The sequence below is a fragment of the Acomys russatus genome, chromosome 21 (genome assembly GCF_903995435.1).
Source record: "Acomys russatus chromosome 21, mAcoRus1.1, whole genome shotgun sequence".
Taxonomy (NCBI): Eukaryota; Metazoa; Chordata; class Mammalia; order Rodentia; family Muridae; genus Acomys; species Acomys russatus.
The window spans coordinates 57,270,017-57,288,234 of NC_067157.1; the positions used below are offsets into that span (position 1 = coordinate 57,270,017).

At 49.2% G+C, this 18,218-nt stretch overlaps 1 protein-coding gene across 1 annotated transcript; it reads right to left on the reverse strand.

Annotated features, from left to right (window-relative positions):
- Positions 1 to 6,096: 6,096 nt before the first annotated feature.
- LOC127205175 (sperm motility kinase 2A-like) lies at positions 6,097 to 12,419 on the reverse strand. The gene is made up of 3 exons (XM_051164358.1): positions 11,241 to 12,419; positions 10,587 to 10,692; positions 6,097 to 6,164 (listed from the first exon to the last, which is right to left on the reverse strand). The coding sequence occupies exons 1-3, from the start codon at positions 12,417 to 12,419 to the stop codon at positions 6,097 to 6,099; spliced, it is 1,353 nt and encodes a 450-aa protein (XP_051020315.1).
- Between the last annotated feature and the right edge of the window lie 5,799 nt (positions 12,420 to 18,218).

The following is an 18,218-nucleotide window of genomic DNA, read 5'->3' on the forward strand; positions in this document are numbered from 1 at the left end:
GTGATGACATCCGGCTTAATTGTCTGGTCCTGTCCAAAATCACCCAAAGTGTGCCCCTCGCCATCCTCTGGTCACCGAGATGCTGGGTGGCCTCTCCCTGGCCATCTCTGGCTTGTCAGGATGAAAGCACCTGACCCAAGAGTCTAGCCGGCTGAGCCTGTCTCAGAGCCTGAGTTGTGATGGTTGAGAGAGGAGCCCCAGCAGCTTGCCGCTGCACTGCTGCCCCCGAGCCTCTGGCCCCAGAGCATGGGGCTCTGCCATTGCCAGGTGTGTTGGCATCCCTGCACGTGTTTGCCAGAGGCAGTGTAGTTTCTGCTGTCTGCTTTCCTGGGCTATGGAGAAACTGAAGAAGTGGAAATGTGTTTCCTCCCTGAGCCTGACTGAGGACAAGAGAGACACCCGGGCCCCTTGACCTCAGAGAGGCAGAAGGTGCCAGGTCAGCTTGTTGACAGAAGTGATGCTTTTCAGAGAAGCCATGGTTCTGGGTTACTAGCCCTGTGTTTTCAAAGTGTGGTCTGTGCAGGGAGCAGTAGGGCACCGAGCAGGCTGTCTGTGTCGTCATGCAGAATAATCAGTGAGACGCTTGCTGCAGCCTGGCCCAGGAAGAGGACTTGTGTCCTCCAGTCTCTCTGGGTGGGATGGGGGTGGGGCATTGCTAAGGGTATCCCCATAGTGGGCTCAGCTCAGAGGATGCTCCACTGTGGCTCAGAACCTGCTAGTCTGAGGAGCAGCTCCTCTGCCCAGTAGGTGTAGGAGGCACCTGTTGGTCACAGCAAGCTTGCACCAGGAAGACCACAAACGGTGGCCATGGTGTCTTCGCCCACACCTGCCCCCCAGTGGAACATTTGGAAAATAATTCCTTTGCTCAGTGTAATTATTTCAGCCCTCAAGATGTAAACTTACTTCACAAGCTTTAATGACTCCCCTGGACTCTGTTTTATTTGTGAATTAGATAATACAAAGAGTGGGAACGGACTGTGTGCCCTTTCCTGGTGTCCTTAGAGAAGTTCTTGTATTTTCTCAATGGGAAATGTTCTGCCCAAGGCTGAAGCCGCTTCCCTGTTAATTTTTTTAGGTCTGACTCCCTCCATTTCTGAAAGGAGAGAATTGTGGGTGGTCTCAGTGACAGGTCCTGTCCTCTCAGGAATGAGCAGGAACTTGGCCAGCCTCTGAGCGCCTCTCTGGCATGCAGCCGTGCTCCAGCGGCCCACCGCCTTTGGACTGGCTGTGTTTGCAGCTTCAGATCTGCAGCTATGGAAAAGAGAAAGGACACAGATGGCCTTGCTGAGGAGGCTGGCACAGCATGTTCCCATGTGGTCTCATGGTCCTCTTTCACCAATGCCAGGTTATCTGCCTTACACTCAGCCCACTCCCGACAAAGGGATGGAGGGGACCGGCACACCAAACTCTATCCTCAAAGAGTCTGCCAAGCATGTCACATGTCTGTAGAGGATGCTGGCTCAGCCCTGCTCTGCTGAGAGTAAAAATACCTCGATGTCCCCACCCTCACTCTGGTCTTGATACTTGAAATCTCCCGTAGAGTCAGTCTGAAGAGCATGTGGGGGGGGGAATGGAAGTCTTCAGTGCAACAGCAGGCGGCTGTGGCATGTACCCCTGCATCCCCAGTGTTTACCTTGCCTGTCCTGTGAACCCTTTACCCAACACAATGAGAGGTCTTCTGACTGGGGCTTCCCAGCAGCACCTTGTCACCACCTGTCTGGGTCATGGGAGCTACAGAGTTTGTCATGGAAAACCCCAGCCTACATCCCTCCCACACCCCTACCCAGTGGTCACTTTTGGGCCATCCCACTGGCAGCTCCTGTCCTGTTTGGGATGAGAACATGCCAAGTGCCCCACTGAAGTGGGGGAGGGGTTTGTCAGAACCTCTACTCTAAAGTGAAGGACAGACAAGCCATGAAGCCATGAGCGTCCCCCTGTCCGAAGGTCGGAATGTGTGTGATTTTCAACTCCCTGTGTGCACTGATCTTTGGATATTGTTCAGCTTTCTGAGTGTAGTATCTAATGCTGGCAGTATTGTTTATTAAATGGTGTTTTTTCCTTAAGATGCCCTTTGGGATTTCCCCTGCACTGTACCGCTTCTCTCAAGCACAGGAGGAATATGCCATGACTCTGTTCTCTCTGGCATGTGTTGCTGCCCTACACCACCTGCAAGATTGTGAGATGCCCCAAGTGGAAAAGGACTCTGTCGTCCCTGCGTGGCAGGGACAGGTGGGAGGTGAAGCCAGCATGGCTCATCCGTGCAGATGAAAATGCACCTGTCCACCCTGCTCCCGCCTCACACTGCGTTCACATGCTCGGCAGCTCCGTTTACAGCTCACTCTGTGTTCACACTTCCTGGCTGTGTTTGAGACGGGCGGCCACTGTACAGATATTTATTATGCTTTCCAGAATTTCCCATGAGATTTTTTGAATAAACATGGATTTTATGAAGTGTAATATTTTTCTGGAATAACGTGAACCGCTGCAGTTCCTATGTTGCTACTAACAACAGTTCATGGACCCACCCCGTGTCCTCTGTCTCTCCCACACACTCCAGGCCACTGTGAACTTCTGTGGCCACTGAACTTCGTGGCGAGGTGACGCAGCAATGTGTCCTCTCCACTTAAGCGCCTTGCACACACACCTGTGTGCACCTGCATTTGGGGATTTGGCGGCGCTGGAGACTCAGGTGTCTGTGTCCCTCTGTGCATTCTTACTGGTACACCTCATGGGGAGCTGTGGGAGGTGTGCACAAAATGCATACACGTGACTGAGAACATGTGCACACATAGGTCATTATGTGTATATTACGTTTGCATACACATGTACAAAGGTATGAGTTGGGGCATATTTGCATAAATTTAAATGAACCTGCTTGCATATACAGGTGTGCTAGCACACTTATATACACACTGCTTTAAATGTGCCATCTAAGTGTGAGACGTGCTCTCCTGTGTGGAGCTGGGAGCATTAAGGTCACATTGTGCATCAAAGCAGGTGACCAAGAATTGCTTTGTCACCTGACCTCATGAGTCCTTCATTTCTCAGATTAGGTGGAAAACGAACCTACAGTGTTGGTCTTTGACTCTTTGTCCTAACTTCCTGTTTGGTCAACAGGCGGTACACCTGCTGTGCCCCTGCTTACCCTCATGCCCCATGTCCTCTACGCACCATACAAAGACAGGTGCATGCTTGGCTGGCATCACAGTCTGTGTGCCAGGCTGCTCACCACAGAGCAGATCTTCCTGACCAAGTGGGACTCACCACAACAGAGGCACAAGGACCCAGCTCCTGCCCCTCAGGGTATACTCACAAGATACCATGAAAGACGTAAAAAGCTCATGTGGCCTCCTGGTCCAGGCTGCACCTTAACGCCTCTTTATCTCCCAACCTGCCATACACATTGGTTACAGGGCTTTGGTGTTGACCAAGGGCAACCCCATCCCACCTGCTGAGTCCCATACAGCCCAGGGTGGGCCTGCTTCTGGCTGTGGGCCTCTGTTTTCTTGGTTGGAGAAATCAGAGGTGTGAGGAACTGCAGTTTCGTGGCCTTTGCCCACTTTCAGACCAACAAGTGAGCCTGCCAATCCTGAAGATGCTAACAAAGTCCCAGAACCCTGGGGAAAAGACCACACAGCTAATGATAGTGTGAACCCCATATGCTCAGCACTCCAAAGGGTCCTAAACCTTATGGGGTGATGGAGAGCAGCCAAGTGGGTGCCTAGCCTAGGAAATGTCCCTCCTTTAGGAAGGCCTGTAAGCAAACCCACCCATAACTAACACTGAAGTGAGCACTGCCCTTAGTAAAGACACTGGGCAGAGCACTCACCTGGGCTGCTGCTGTATCTTCCTGATGTTTTGTCAAGACACCTGCCCCCCAGAGCTCAGCAGCATCTAAGCAGCGCCCATCTCCAAGGCGTCACAGTCTTCTGTATTCTTGGCTCTGGAGACCACTTTTCTCAAAGATCAGACAGTTGTCTGCCCTAAGTATGGCACCCACAGTGAAGCTCTGCTCAGAGCAAGTCTTCTCAGAGTTGCTGGCCTCACTCTGAAAATGAGTCACCTGGGTTCAGGCATCAGGAATTCTAGTAGTTAAATCCCTTGACCTTCCCCACGTGGTGAATCAATCTCACCTGCTGAGCAGACCAGACACCACTCAACAGTCAAGGCCAGGGTGGGAGACCTGACCCTGGGCCAAGCTCACGTGGCGTAAAAGTCACCTGACCTGGGAGTTCTGTCTGCTCGGTCATAAATGTTCCAACACTCAAGAAATAGGCACCTGTTAGCAAGGAGAGGGAGACACAACCGCCAAGTAAAGTGCAGAGAGTGCGGTAGCCAGCCTGTGGTGGGGGAGGGGTGGAGCAGAGGGAGCTGCTGGGGGTTGGGGTGGCTGGGAAACCAAAGCACAAGCCAGGTCCAGGCCCTGCTCCTTCAGCAGTTAACTCATCATCTTTATCCTTTAAAAGCACCTGCGAGACCGACCCCTGTGTAACTAGAAACCACAACCTTAGAAAAAAAGAAATAAGCTGAACAAGAAGACCTCTTTCTGGAAACTTGGCCACCATGTCTCAAGCCAGTTGTCTGTTTGCACTTGTTAAATGCCAACACTAGAGGGCAGTAGGTCCACACCCTCTGCACTTCCCGGCCCAGCCCTACAGGTAGTTAAAGCCTCCTTCCAGCCTGTTCACTCTAGGGCAGCACGCTCAGGAGGGCATGCACCACGCAGAGCCCCCAGGGGACATGGCGGCCCAACGTTTGCTTCCGGTTCCTTCTACAGCCTGGACAGGCGACTGCTGGCCCTGTGCTCTGAGCAGAGCTCCGAGTCTGTGCTCTCATGGTCTGTACTGGGAGAAGCAGATGAGAATCCTAAATCCACCGCAGACCTGCACAGGTGAAAAGTGTTGAGATGATCAGAGTGAGGCTGGCCTCCTGGCAGCCCTAGGTGTTGACACTGGTTGCATCTCGCATAGGAGGGTTTAGATGCCGCCTTTAAAACGTCTGCCCGAGAGGGTGCAAAGAGCTGCTTAGTGAGTACCTTAGGGAGGGCTGTGGGGGAGGGCTGTTTTGTTGTTTCTTGGTTTTGTTGAGACAGGGTGTCTTTCACTATATAGCCCAGGCTGGCCTTGAACTTCCGATCCTCAAGTCTCCACCTGAAGGTGGATGTTGTTATTTTCTCTAGAAGTTAACACTCCTTAATAAGCTCCCAATGCTGCTGTTGTAAGGCCATTTGGGGATTGGCCTTTGGGGCTCTTCCAGACTACCCTAGGTATCACTGAATAGTGGATTCTACATTTGCATCCTGTGTGAGAGATTATCCCAGTAAAAGGAAACCAGAGGGGCTACAGCGAGGCTACAGAAAGGGGCTGGATCCTCAGGAGTCAGCAAGAACCCACCCATCCCACCCCAATGGACAGGAAAGAGGAGGGGTAACCTGTAGGGATGCAGTGGGAGGGGGTTTTTGGAAGGGCCCCCCAGGGGAATCGTATCTCTGGGATTCACTTCCGCCATATCCATCAGTCTATGTACTCAGAGGCCACAGTAGCTAAGGGTCTCACAGGTTCGAGCCGTGCAGCGCATATTAGTGGCAGCCAACTGGCATCACCCGTGTGGTGCTGGTTTGCAGTCATGGCTGCCATAAGACTATGGGGTGTGATGCTGGTTTGCAGTCATGGCTGCCATAAGACTATGGGGTGTAATGGTTTGAATAAGAATAACACATCTGCTTAGTCGCCAGGAATGGCGCTATTTGAAAGAAATAGGATTAAAAGGCATGGCTTTGTTACAGGAAGTGTGTCACTGGGAGTGGGCTTGGAGGGTTCAAAAGTCCATGTCAAACTTAGTCTGTCTCTGCCTCCCCCCTCTCTCCTCTCCTGTCTCTCCCCCTCTCTCCTGTCTCTCCTGTCTCTCCCCCGTCTCTCCCCCAATCTGTCCTTTCTTTCCTCTCTCCCCACTCCTTCTTTCTCCTCTCTCTGTTCTCTCTTCTCTCTCTGTCTCTCCCCCTCTCCCTCCCTCTCTCTCTCTCCTCTCTCTCCCTTCCCTCCTTCCCTCCCTCCCTCTCTCACTGCTGCCTACAGGTCAGGATGCAGTAGCTCTCAACTACTTCTCCAGCGCCACACCTGCCATGCCTGCCACCATGTTCCCTGCCATGCCTGCCGCCGTGTTCCCTGCCATGTTGATAACGGCCTAAGCCTCTGAAACTGTCAGCCAGCCCCCAGTTGTTTCTTTTATAGTAGTTGCCTTGGTCGTGGTGCTCTTCAGAGTGGCAGAACAATGATAAGACATGATCACAGGCATACAGATGTCACAAGCACTTGTCACACCCCTCAGCACCCTGTAAAGGGATAATAATCCAAGCATGGTAATATATGCCCCTAGTCGCAGGGCTGGGGAAGTGCAGACATGGGGGTTCTCAGAACTCGCTGTCTAGCTGGCCTGGACTCTTCAATGAGCATAGGCTTAGTGAGAGGCCCTCTGCCAAAGCTGACGGGAGAGTGATGGAGGAAGACTCTTGGCTGCAAACTCTGAAATCTACACACATGCGCACTCACTTGCACGCCCCCACCGACTCCCATGTGTACACATGTGAACACATACATGCAAATAAAATATGCACAATAAAGAAGTGTCAAACTAAGGGGGAGAGCGATTGAAGGCATGTGAAATCAAACTCTGCCCTGTACACACTTGCATATGTGCATGCATGCCCACTTAAGTAGACATCAAGAGTTATAGGGTAGCCAGGTGTGGTGACACACACCTTTAATCCCAGCACTTAAGGGAAGCTAAAGCAGAGGCAGGCAGATCTTTGTGAGTTCAAGACCAGACTGGTCTACAAAGAGAGTCCAGGACATCCAATGCTTACACAGAGAAACCCTCTAACCCAGTCTTGAAAAACCAAGGGGAAAAAAAAAAAAGCCATAGGGCAAAGCCAAAATTGCTGCAAACAGCTGCTGCCAGGAGAGATGTGGAGCAGTGGAGCAGAAACCCAACCATAGTGGGCCTCCTCTGCTTACTCTGTCTCAACCCTTTGCAAGCAGAGGGCAGGCTCAGACCTTGATTGGTTTTTGTGTGTGTGTGTGTGTGTGTGTGTTTTTTTTTTTTTTTTTTGAGACAGGGCATTACAGCTCAGCATTGTCTGCAACCGGGATTCAATCTCATGGCCCTGCCAGGTAGCAGGGTCAGCAGCCTGCACCACCATGCCTAGTCACCCTTTGCTGTTTGCTACACATCTCAGTCTCAAAAGGGTGAAATTATAGATCATGAAATAATTGAACAATTCAGAGTCCAGGCCTACACAGCAAGGGCTCTCAGAGCGTACTGGAAGGGTGCCCGTCAATTAGGACTCAGCTGGAAAGACTGGCATGCTGGGCTCTGCTGTCAGCTTTCTGCTTTCCTCGGATCCCCAGGGAAGCTCTGAGCCTGTCACCCCTTATTCAGTGAGAACCCTTAATTCAGCTTGGTGGAAGTGAACCTGGGTTCTTTGTTTCCATGTCCTGGCCACTTGTTCCCTCAGCTGGTGAGACATGTGACATGGAAGGAGATGGGTTGGTAAAGCGTGTTGACAGGAGTTGAGCCCTTCCCGTGAGGAGTGTCCCCACACTGGGAGAAGATACAGTCTGAGAAAACATTTACTTCCAGTCTCAGCAAGCCCCACTTTGTGCTACCTGGTTTCCTCAGCTGGTAGTCAGCTAGGGTTACTCCATCCCAGGCCCCTCAACCAGAATATACCTGGCCTTGCTACCCATAGCCCCCTGTAACTCCTCCCTGACTACCCAAGACCATTTCCTAGGTGTGGCTGCCCAGCTGTCAAAATCCTAATATGTGGACAGCTCTTCCTTGTGTGAACATTGAGAGTGAGAGAAGACAAAGGTCATAGAACACAGGCCTGGTCTTAGTCATACTGTGGGCTTAGACCTTGTGCTTTCGATGCCAGTTATCTGTAACTTAGCAGCACATGATTTCAAAAGACAAATTCACCCATGGCTTTAAAGTGAGTGTGCCTGTGTGTTAATGTGTGAACATGCACAATGTGTATTTCTAAGCACATGTGTGTAGCATGCAAGTATGGACATGTGTTTGAATGAATGTGCACATGTGCTCTGTCTTTGTGTGAGTAGTATCTGCATTTCATGGTGCGTGTACACACGTGTTGTATGTGCGTGAGTGTGTGCATCGCAGCATGCAGGCCCTGCTGCCGTTAACATTACTGGTTCAGCTGGGAGCATGATCTGTTGGGAGATAACGTTTGAATTCCAAGCACCCCTATTCCTTGCCACAGGGCAATCTGTGCTCAGGATGCCAAGCGATGCTTACCTCTGATCACACTGAGGACAAACATGTGGGCTTCTTAGATGTACGCCATATCACACACTTGCTGTCCTGTGGCTGTGACCTGTAATAGAGGAAGGGCTTTAGAAAATGCAGAACTACCCCCATATGCCCCCTGGAGTGACAGGGATACTGGGTCAGGGAGGGAGCTATGTCACCTGCTCGGGTAGGGGCTGGAACTAGGGAAAGGCTGTGTTTCCTTAGGGTTTCCTCTTTCCTTAGGGTTCCTCTGTGGCTGTTTTGATTTGCCTGTACAGCTGAATTTGATTTTTTTTTAAACTCCCCATGAAAAAGTCTGTGGAAGCCCTTGCCGTTTGCGGAGGGCAGCAGTCAGCCAGCCTCCATCTTGGTAATCTATAGTCACCTTCTGGGACGTCAGTATGTAAGACTGAGACCTCTAGAGAGATCTCTAGTCTATCCCCGGAGTCCCCACTAAGAGACAGAGTCCATTGTCGATGTAAATGCATAGGAATAGGAATTTATTGAGCCATCGCGATGGGGTCTGTCTAGCTCTTTTAAGCTGCAGACCCCGAGAAACAGAGGCACAGGCCTTTTATAGGTTTTAGACAAAGAAATGAGTTTTACAGTATGTGATTGGTTGGCATTTGGGCAGAAAAGCTGCAAGCAGGGAGTTACAAGTCTTGGCGTTTGGTGGTTGGATAGTGGGTGGAGGGGCAAGCTGACCTATGGAGAAGATTGGTTGAAGCAGTCACAGGGGGCGTTTAAGAACTTTTTTAGTTGGGGAGGGGTAGTGGAAATTTTAAACACAGCTGGTTGTCTCTGAGTCCAGCTGGACTCTGAACACAGACTGGGACCTTGAGTCAAGTTGGACTCTTCAAGGTTTTTCCTGTCCCTGCCACACACATACAGTGATCTGATATCTGTCTGTCCTTGGTTTAAGCTGGACCCCCTAGAAATGTACATGCTTTGGCCTTAATGGGGGTCTTTAAGGGAAGACTGAGTAGGCTGACTTTTACATTTTCCCAGACTTTGGCTTTAATGGGGGTCCTTAAGGGGGCTGGTTCCTTCAAGTACACCTTTCAGTTCCTGCTCAGCAGTGCCCTCGCTGTCTGAGAGCCTCCCTCTTGAGAGCTTGTCATCTGTGTCATCCATCTGCAATCTGCTGTACAGTTCTGGGAAGAGCCAGGCTAGGAGCCTGCTCTTGCTCACAGTAGGGCACTTTGCCTTTCCAGGCAGCCCCACCAGTAAGCAGTGGCTGAAACTCCAGCCAAAAGTAAAATGATACTCTCAGCACCATCCAATACCAGTAAAAGCAAAATCCAAGCTGAAAAAGTCAAAATTGAAATGTGCCTGAGGAAGATGATGACCCCTGTTCATGGCTCATGCCTACAGCACCAATGGTTCCATCCTCACACAAAGTCTCCCAGAGTAAAAATGGCTCCCTTTTCCCATTTTTGTCAGCACACCTGTCACCCTGGTCCCTCCTTTGCAGTGTGGCCTCAGCGATGCCACTGACCCTATCTCTGAACATCTGAGTGTGTGCTTGCAGTACTCAGCTTGTAGAGGGCGTTCCTCATCAGGAAGATGAAACATGGAGTAGAAAGTCAGCAATTCCCACAGGGACAGTGAAGCCAGGACCTCAGCTGCTGCTGCTGCTGCTGCTGCTGCTGCTGCTTTTGTTGTTGCTGCTGCTGCTGTTGCTGCTGTTGCTGTTGTTGCTGCTGCTGCTGCTGTTGCTGCTGCTGTTGTTGCTGCTGTTGCTGCTGCTGCTGCTACTGCTTTTGTTGTTGCTTTTGTTGCTGCTGCTATTGTTGCTGCTGTTGCTGCTGCTACTGCTGCTGCTGCTGCTGTTGCTGGAGGACACTGCGAAAGAGACTAATTTGTTCTGGGCAAGAGAAATAAGTAGGTTAAATTACTTCTTAGAATAATGTCTTGGGCTTTGGCTTGCCTTCCTATTTCATGTGCTTTTCCCACTTCCCAGTGGAGATCTTTGAAAGGAATCTCTTAGGAATGGTGTCTGTAAAAATCTGTGCGTCACTGTGCCTTGGGAGCAGAAGGAGGACAATCAGTGTGTGAAAACTGTGCATGCAAGAAGATGCTGGCCTTCAGTGACCAGCAACTGGACCCTTGATGCGTAGTTGATGACACTGTCAGTTATGAGTTTTGAAGCTTAATGGATTGTGATGTTGCTTTTGACAACTTAAGGATCTGTCTGTAGCTCTTGTGATTGATGGCCACACGTGTTAGGGCCAATAGCCCTGGAAGAGTCCCTGGGCCCATAGTCCCCCAGTGCTCACCTGAGGGAGCTGTTGGCTTTATGGGGAGATGGACTCCCGATGAAGGGATGGGGTCCACAGAAGCACCTTTTAGAGTTGGGTCCACATCAGTGATATTGGGTCCCCACTGGGAACAGGAGAAATAGAGAAAGAGCAGAAGGCTTGGGGTGAAGAAAGAATAGTAAAGTTCTTAGAGAAGTTATGAAGTGTGCTGAAGAGTGATGGAGAAAATAGAAGCCAGAGACAGAGCAGGGGCCAGCACAGAGCAAACCGGGAAGCACAGAGCAAACCGGGAAGCACAGAGCACAAAGGTACCTGGCCATGCCTGCTGCCTGTTCTTGGGGGTCCTCTCCCAGGGCTTCATTTCTGAGGGGGAACTTTGTTCTTCCCTAGTCGAGGTTTTGACATAAAGCAGGAACACAGTCTCCTGAGGCTATGTTGTATTCTTCTCCATCCTCTGAAGCCTCTCTGCGGGTGCGGGCTGGGGCCAGGCTTGGCCTCTGCTGAGGTGTTCTGGGAGCATTCTTCTGCTGTTTCAGAGCCTCTCTCTGTTGTGAAAATGCACGGGGCACTCTTGGCACATTGGCGGGCTTGGTCCACTGTGGGTATGCTCTGGAGTGCCCTGCAAGGTGGAAGGCCTGGCCCAGTCGCTCTTCTGCCTCCTCTTTGACCAGCCTTCTGGCCACAGGCAGACTCCTCTTGACCTGAGGATGACCTGAGCAATGAGCCAAGGGCAGGCTCACTTCCCCTCCTCCTTGGTTTCAGAGGGAAAGCAGCAGGGTCTTCTAGTGAAGGAAATGGTGTCACACCTGGATTAAGGAAAGGAGGCTTGGATGTGCAGCCCTGCCCCTGGAGAATCTGTCCTTTCAAGAAGTAATAGCATGCCATGGCCTGGTTAAATGTTTTTTTTTCCAAGGAGTTTTTGATCTCTTGGGATTTGAAACCAATATATCCCATTGCTTTGAGAACTGCAGGGTCAGCAAGCCTGGGGATCATTTCCTCGGGGTGATTATGGAATCCCTCTGTGTGTTTCTTGAGCCAGGGATGTGTCAACACTTCATTGATGGTAGGCCGATATTTTGGGTTCACCGTTAGCAAAAGGCTAATCAGGTCCCGAAGTTCCTTGGAGAGTTCAGATGGTATAAAATACTTCCCTGACACAACCTTATTTCGCAGTTCTGATAGGATGACAGTATCAAATGGGACCCTCCCAACCACCATATAATATAATACAACACCTAAGGTCCATATGTCAATCTTGGTGCCATCATAAAGTCTACCTTGGAAGAGTTCTGGGGCACCAAAAGAGTAAGCGCCACATTGCTGGCTCAGCCTCTGCCCTGGGTAGACTTGGGTTCCGAGACCAAAATCAATGATTTTTACTCTTCCATTCCTCTCTAACATGATGTTATCTGGTTTGAGGTCCCTGTGAATTATACCCACGTTGTGGCAATAGCTCACAGCTGCTGTAATTTGCCTGAATATTCCCCGGGCCTCATCCTCCTCCAGGTGGCCGGACTCTCGGATATGTTGGTAAAGCTGTTGGCCCTCGACCAGCTCCATCACAAGGTATATTCTCCTCTCCGACTCGATGACCTGGAGAAGTGATACAATGTTGGGATGATTTGTCATCATCATTATTTCTGCCTCGGATGTGATTAGCTGCTCCTTCTTTACAACAACTTTGACAGCCACGGGTGTGCCTGTTAGACGGTGGTGGGCCAAGTGGACCTTGGCATTGCTCCCCTGGCCAATAGTCTTTATGATTTTGTATTGTGAGTGGAAGTTTTCCTTCTCAGAGAAACTTGGCTGGGGGCTGGGTTCTGGTGACTCTTCATCACTAGGTGTAGACATTGTAGCCAGAATCACTAAAAAATGCTACCTAAAAATGAAATAAAATAATAGAATTAAAGGAATGAAAAAGATGTGGCAGAAAAGCTATAATCATTACAAATGCTCCTAAAAATAAAGAAAGAAAAGAGATTAAAAGAAAGTAAAACCTGGAAAAATAGGAGAAAAACAATGAAAAAGATGTGGGTGGAGAGAAGCTAAAATAAAAAAACAAGTAAAACCCAACCACGTAACAATCCAAAACCAGATAGTCAAGACCACACACCTACAAAATACAGATGACAAAACCTACAAAACAGTTTCATAAAATAGTCAGGTTGTAAGGAACACAGCTCAGCAATACCATGATTTTTTTAAAAGCCATAGCAAATGAACAGGAAAAAGAATTAGTAGAAGGTGAAACAAACCAAAAAAATCCCACAGGTAAAACAAAAACTTCATTAACTACAAGAACCTAGTCATCCAATACAAAAATCATAACTCCCCAATGCAAAAAACTGAAAATCAAACAGAAAAAAACGAGACAGTTAAAAATCAGGGGAAATTAAACTCAAAAATCACAAAATTAAGAAGTAATACCAAAACACTAGGGTATCACTAAAGGTAAATATACATAAATTATAAGCCAATGATAACTAGTAGTAAATAAATCTAAAAACAATAAAGTAAAAACAGGAAAGGAAAATATGTTGGAAAGAGAGATAGGAATAAAAAAGCCTAATATGCAAGAGCAAATAATCAAAACAACAAAATACCACATGAGAAAACTTAAAAAGCAAACAACAAAGAACAATAGTAGCCATACAAATAAACCAGAAATAGCCAGGCATGCTGACACACAACTTTAATCCCAGCACTCAGGAAGCAGAGGCAGGTGGATTGCTGTGAGTTCGAGGCCACCATGGCCTACAAAGGAGTCCAGGACAGCCAAGGCTACACAGAGAAACCCTGTCTCGAAAACACCAAAATGAAAACCAAAACCAAACAAGACAAAAGCAAAAACCAGAAATAAAAATCAAAACACTAACAACAGAGAAACAAAGAGCCAGTGGCCTTGTGAGCCTATGGCTTAATTCTCTTTTGAATTTATACTCTCCCTTCTCCCTTCCCCCCAAAAGCCAGCCATCTACACGGCCTTTAATCTGAGGTTATAGAGTTGGCACAACAGCTCCCTGGAAGTCACTGGCCAGACAGCCTGGACATTTGGCTCCAGGCCAGGGAGAGAGCCTATCTCAAAACAATGTGGATGACTTACCTTAGGATCAGCAGCTGGGCTACAGAGTTCTGACCTCTCCACACTCTGTACGGATGTATTCTGAATGGACACACACACACACACAAGATGTACACACACACACAAGATGTATATACACACACACAATGTACACACACAGGCACACAAGCACACACATACACAAGATGTACACACACACAGATGTACACACACACACACACACACACACACGAGATGTACACACACACACACAGAGAGATGCAGACAGAAAAGCAAACCTATATACACACACACACACGCACAAATACACACACACACACTCAGAAGCACATCACACATAAAACAAACACAGGAACAGGTGCACACACAGAAAACCTATAAACACCCACCTATACTCGCTGACACATACACACATACACAGCACACATACAAACCAATAAATCCACACACAACCTCACTAGATACAACAAATTTGCACTGGGCTCCACTCCTCAGCTCCTCTCAACGCACCCAAAGAAATCCAGGCCTGGTCACAGCATAATATCTGCTGGCTGGGTCCATCACAATCGCTCTTCGTGAGGTCATCCCAGGGCCTGTGCTGACACCTGAGGCTCTGCCTCAGGTGGACTATGGAGACTGACTTTATTTACGCTTTTAGAAATCAAAGCCTGTACATGTGTTGATGTCCTTAGGTTTGTGGTTTGAATGTTTGCTGTGCCTCCTGCTTTAAAGTCCTCATGTCTACACTCACCACTGTAGTGAACATTTTGGAATTTTGGTTTCTTTAAAAACGCAGAAATACTATAACAATATGTTGTCCTTCCAATCCCAGGTGTCGGGATATGGGGCTGCATCACAGCAGCTGACTATGAATTGTCTCGTGCTCTAGCAGAGGTGTGGCTTTGCCAGCTGCAGGTAGTTTCTGTGACTGTGTGATGGTTGGAATTATGGGATCTTTTCAGAGGGTATATAAATGCTAGAGCCTCCGCTGGTGGGGTTGGTGGTTGGTGGTAATCAGGGGAGTCAGCTGCCTTTGTCAGTATCCATGTTCAAAGAAGATACAAAAGGAAACACAATCGAGGATTGCTGTAGCTCTATCTTCCCTTCATTCTTTCTCTCCTGTCTACTGATAGGAGGTGACACTGCAGAGGGCGATAAAGGGTAGGGAAAACAAGAACCCACAGAACAGCACAAGACAAGCTATACACGCCATGGCAGCTTGTCTCTGACTTCTGGATGACTGGCTTCAAATTGATGATACAGCTTGCTGTTTCTGAACTGTCCCACCAAGGAAGACGCTGCTCTCACAACTCTCCAGAGGCCTCTAGGTTCTCCTCAAACACAGGAGACAAGGCCGCAGGAATAGACAGAGCACTCGCCTCCCATTTGATAGGACTTGAGTGTGAATCCCCACATCAGGGTCGGATGCTGCAGCACAGGCCCATAAGCTCAGCTTCCCTGGCTTTGGAGAGGGAGACAGGAGGATCGTGGAAACTCGCGAGCCAGGTGTTCTGGTGTGCATGTGTGAGGACCAGTCCTGAGGATGGACCCTGACAGCTACTTGTGCACACTTGAGCACATAAGGAGTAACCACACACATGCAAACACACACCCTCTCACATATAGAATTTGGTAGGATGTTTAAAAAACCAAGCCCATGCTGTGTGCAGGGCTCATTTTAGACGCTGTGGTCCATAGGTGGGAGAGAAAGTGGGAGGACCGATGCTCGGTGCACACTGTGACCAGGAGGAACAGAGCAGCTGTGCTGTGACACACAACACAGACTGTGAACCACAGTCAGGCCACACTGCCCTTCATGCATGGTGTTCCCTTAGCACAGGCAGTGCTGCCCTGGCTCTGGTTGCCACCTCACCCCCGCCCCGCATCCAGACAATCTCCTTGCTATTGTGGAATGGTTCTACTTAGCAGATACCTTCATTCCTATACTCCTCATGTGCCCACAGGCATCAGAGGACTTACTAATTTTCAGACTTGATTAAATGGGTTATTTGTTAAATAACAACATATATTTTGAACAGCAAAATAAACCAGGCAAAATTAAAACAGGTGTCTATCACTTGGTGCTGGAATCTGAGCTATATGTGTGTCCACAGAAGAGCTGGAAGGGAACGGAGCTCCCGAACCCATGGCGTCACTCTGCCGTCAGGATCACGCGCATTCCCCTTGGCATTTAGATTTTCATCAGGAAACTGTGCATAGCTGTCATAGTCTGTGTTCGCAGTCTTTCTGGGTTTGGCCTCAGTGGCCTTCCAGCATTGAGGCCAGAAGTCAAGGTTGGTTTGACCTGGTTCTCTGGGTCACATAGTCAGGAAAGAGCACCATAGCCAGGTCCATGCAAACCTATGTCTGCTCTCCTTTTAATGCGCACCCCATCCCCAATCCCTTGGATCTTCTTGCAAAAGCAAGCAGATGTGGAGAGAGTAAATCATCCTGTCAGTAGCTCTGGACATCTCCCTGAAATCACCATGAAAAGAAACACTAGGAAATCCCCCCACTCACCGATGGCCATTTACCAGACAAGGAACTGTAATTAGCTACTGTTATGGAGCATAATGTGGACATCTGACCTGCAGGATATCTGATGTGTGGCCCTCAGGTTGAGAACCACTGCTCTGAGCCGCCTCCCAGATGAGCTTAATGAACAGGTTAGAAGCCTGACAACGTTATAAGGAGCCAGTGTTTAAAGCACGCACTGCCTGTGATGGTCACACTCAACCAGAGAACCCCAAAGAAATGGGGCATTTCCTGTGAATTGAAATGCTCCCACCAGCCTCACATTCACACCAGCGGGAGGGACCCCAAGGGGTGACTGATGGCCAGAGCCAGTGGGCCAGCTGCTTTTGCCTGAGTGGAGAGTGGAAACTCTGACCTAAAGCAGACAGCAATATCCAGGACGGAAAACTCCAGACACACAGCATTCTGTCCTGCCCTTCCGACCCGAGAGTTCCTGCTTCCCTCCAACAACTATGCCCGGAACAAATAAATAAATAAATAAATAAATAAGGAGCCCCTGACCTCTTTGGGAACCCTTCAGTGGCTTTGTGCTTACTGGGCTACCAGGCTTCCCTATGATTGGCTCTTATTCTTCACCTCATTTGCATACACACACCCAGTAATGGGAGTCTGCTTAGGTCTGGACATCTGCAGACAGTCTCTGGCCTCCACTGTTACCTGTCTTCACAGAGGAGTGGGAGTGGAAGGGAATGAGCCTTAGCACAGATCTCATGGACACACAGTTAAGTATTCACACTCAGACATAACTCAGGGATCCCATGTGGACACCGTTCTGTCTTTTGGACCTTCCTGCACAGGTTTCCTAGAAAGTGTGTCTGCTGCCCCCTTAACAAGTGACTCCAGAATTGACCTCTGCTCTCGGAAGGTGGGTAAGAGATACAGTCACCTCCCATGTCACACACCATCCAGCTGGACAGTGTACCAAGCAGACTCAGGCTGACTGATGCCAGGGCAGGCACCTCAAGGAGCTCCTGCAGGTGTGTGCCATCAGAACGGGCAAGAGGCAGTGCACTATAGCCCTTTCTCCACATGCAGACACCCTCCACCTGGCCTCCTCGGGTCAGAAGCTCCTCTCTCTATCCAGCTCTGCAGACACATCACATGGACCCATGTTAGGAACTTCTTCCCGGGCAGGAACACCTCTGACCAGAGCCAGGCAGTGGATGTCTTCTCGTCCAATGGATCCAATCAAAGTCCTGGCACCTGGTCTCTCCTGGCTAACAGGGATTGGTCCGAGTAGAAGTTGATCATAGAAAAAGAAAGAGAAGCCGTTCAAGGCCTCCCAGAAGTAGCTCTGTTGATCCCAACACAGCTAGACCCCGCTATGTCCCCAGGGTCAGTGACTGACCCACTCTTGCGTTTTTATTTAACTACTCTCCAGACTGTGGATTCGAAGTGATGGCCGGGGCTTTAGGCTGTCCAGGAATCTTCCTCTGTTTTCCATCCTCACCCATAATCACAAAATGGAAAGAAACAAGTCAGTAGAAGAATCATTTTGTGGAATGACAAAATTTTGCCTTGTGTCTTCTGTTTAACCTCACAGAGATTCTGTCTTCCTCGTGATCATCTCTGAGCAGTTTGCTTTTACTTTAGAGAAATTTTATGTTTTTTTAAGAACGTGTGCTGAGAGAATTGAGTTTTTACTCTGTTGCAGTCAGTTGAGTAGACAACCTGGCTCGTTCCAGTTCTCCAGAGATTTCTCCAGCTGAATCATGGGTATATTGGTGAGTGTTGTTGAACTTTACAAAACCCCTGAGGCTGCAGAAGATGGCATGGCCCTTTAAGACAGAGAGTCGGTTTAGAATAGATGGCCTTCCTGGAGTTCTTAAGCTAGCTGTGTGGAAGGCACAGAGAGCTGTTGGGATATGGCCTAGATGAGTAATGTCCTGGCAGAAACCACCATCATAGGCTAGGTGAAGTGACCCAGGATGGCTGGGGGGCACTGAGGGAGGGTACTCCCTGGTGAGAGGGGCTTAGGAGTCACTGTTGGGAAACATGGGGTTCCCCCTTCTGAGAAGCCATGGATGCCAGTC

Bases quoted from the DNA above. Each gene is read 5' to 3' on its own strand.
- LOC127205175 (XM_051164358.1), bottom strand. From the start codon at position 12,419: ATGTCTACACCTAGTGATGAAGAGTCACCAGAACCCAGCCCCCAGCCA. The intron at 10,693-11,240 runs GCTGGTCAAAGA...TCCTGTTCCCAG, and splicing joins AGTCTGCCTGTGGCCAGAAG to TGGGGACCCAATATCACTGA. The intron at 6,165-10,586 runs GTGAGCACTGGG...TCAACATGGCAG, and splicing joins AAAGCCAACAGCTCCCTCAG to GGAACACGGCGGCAGGCATG.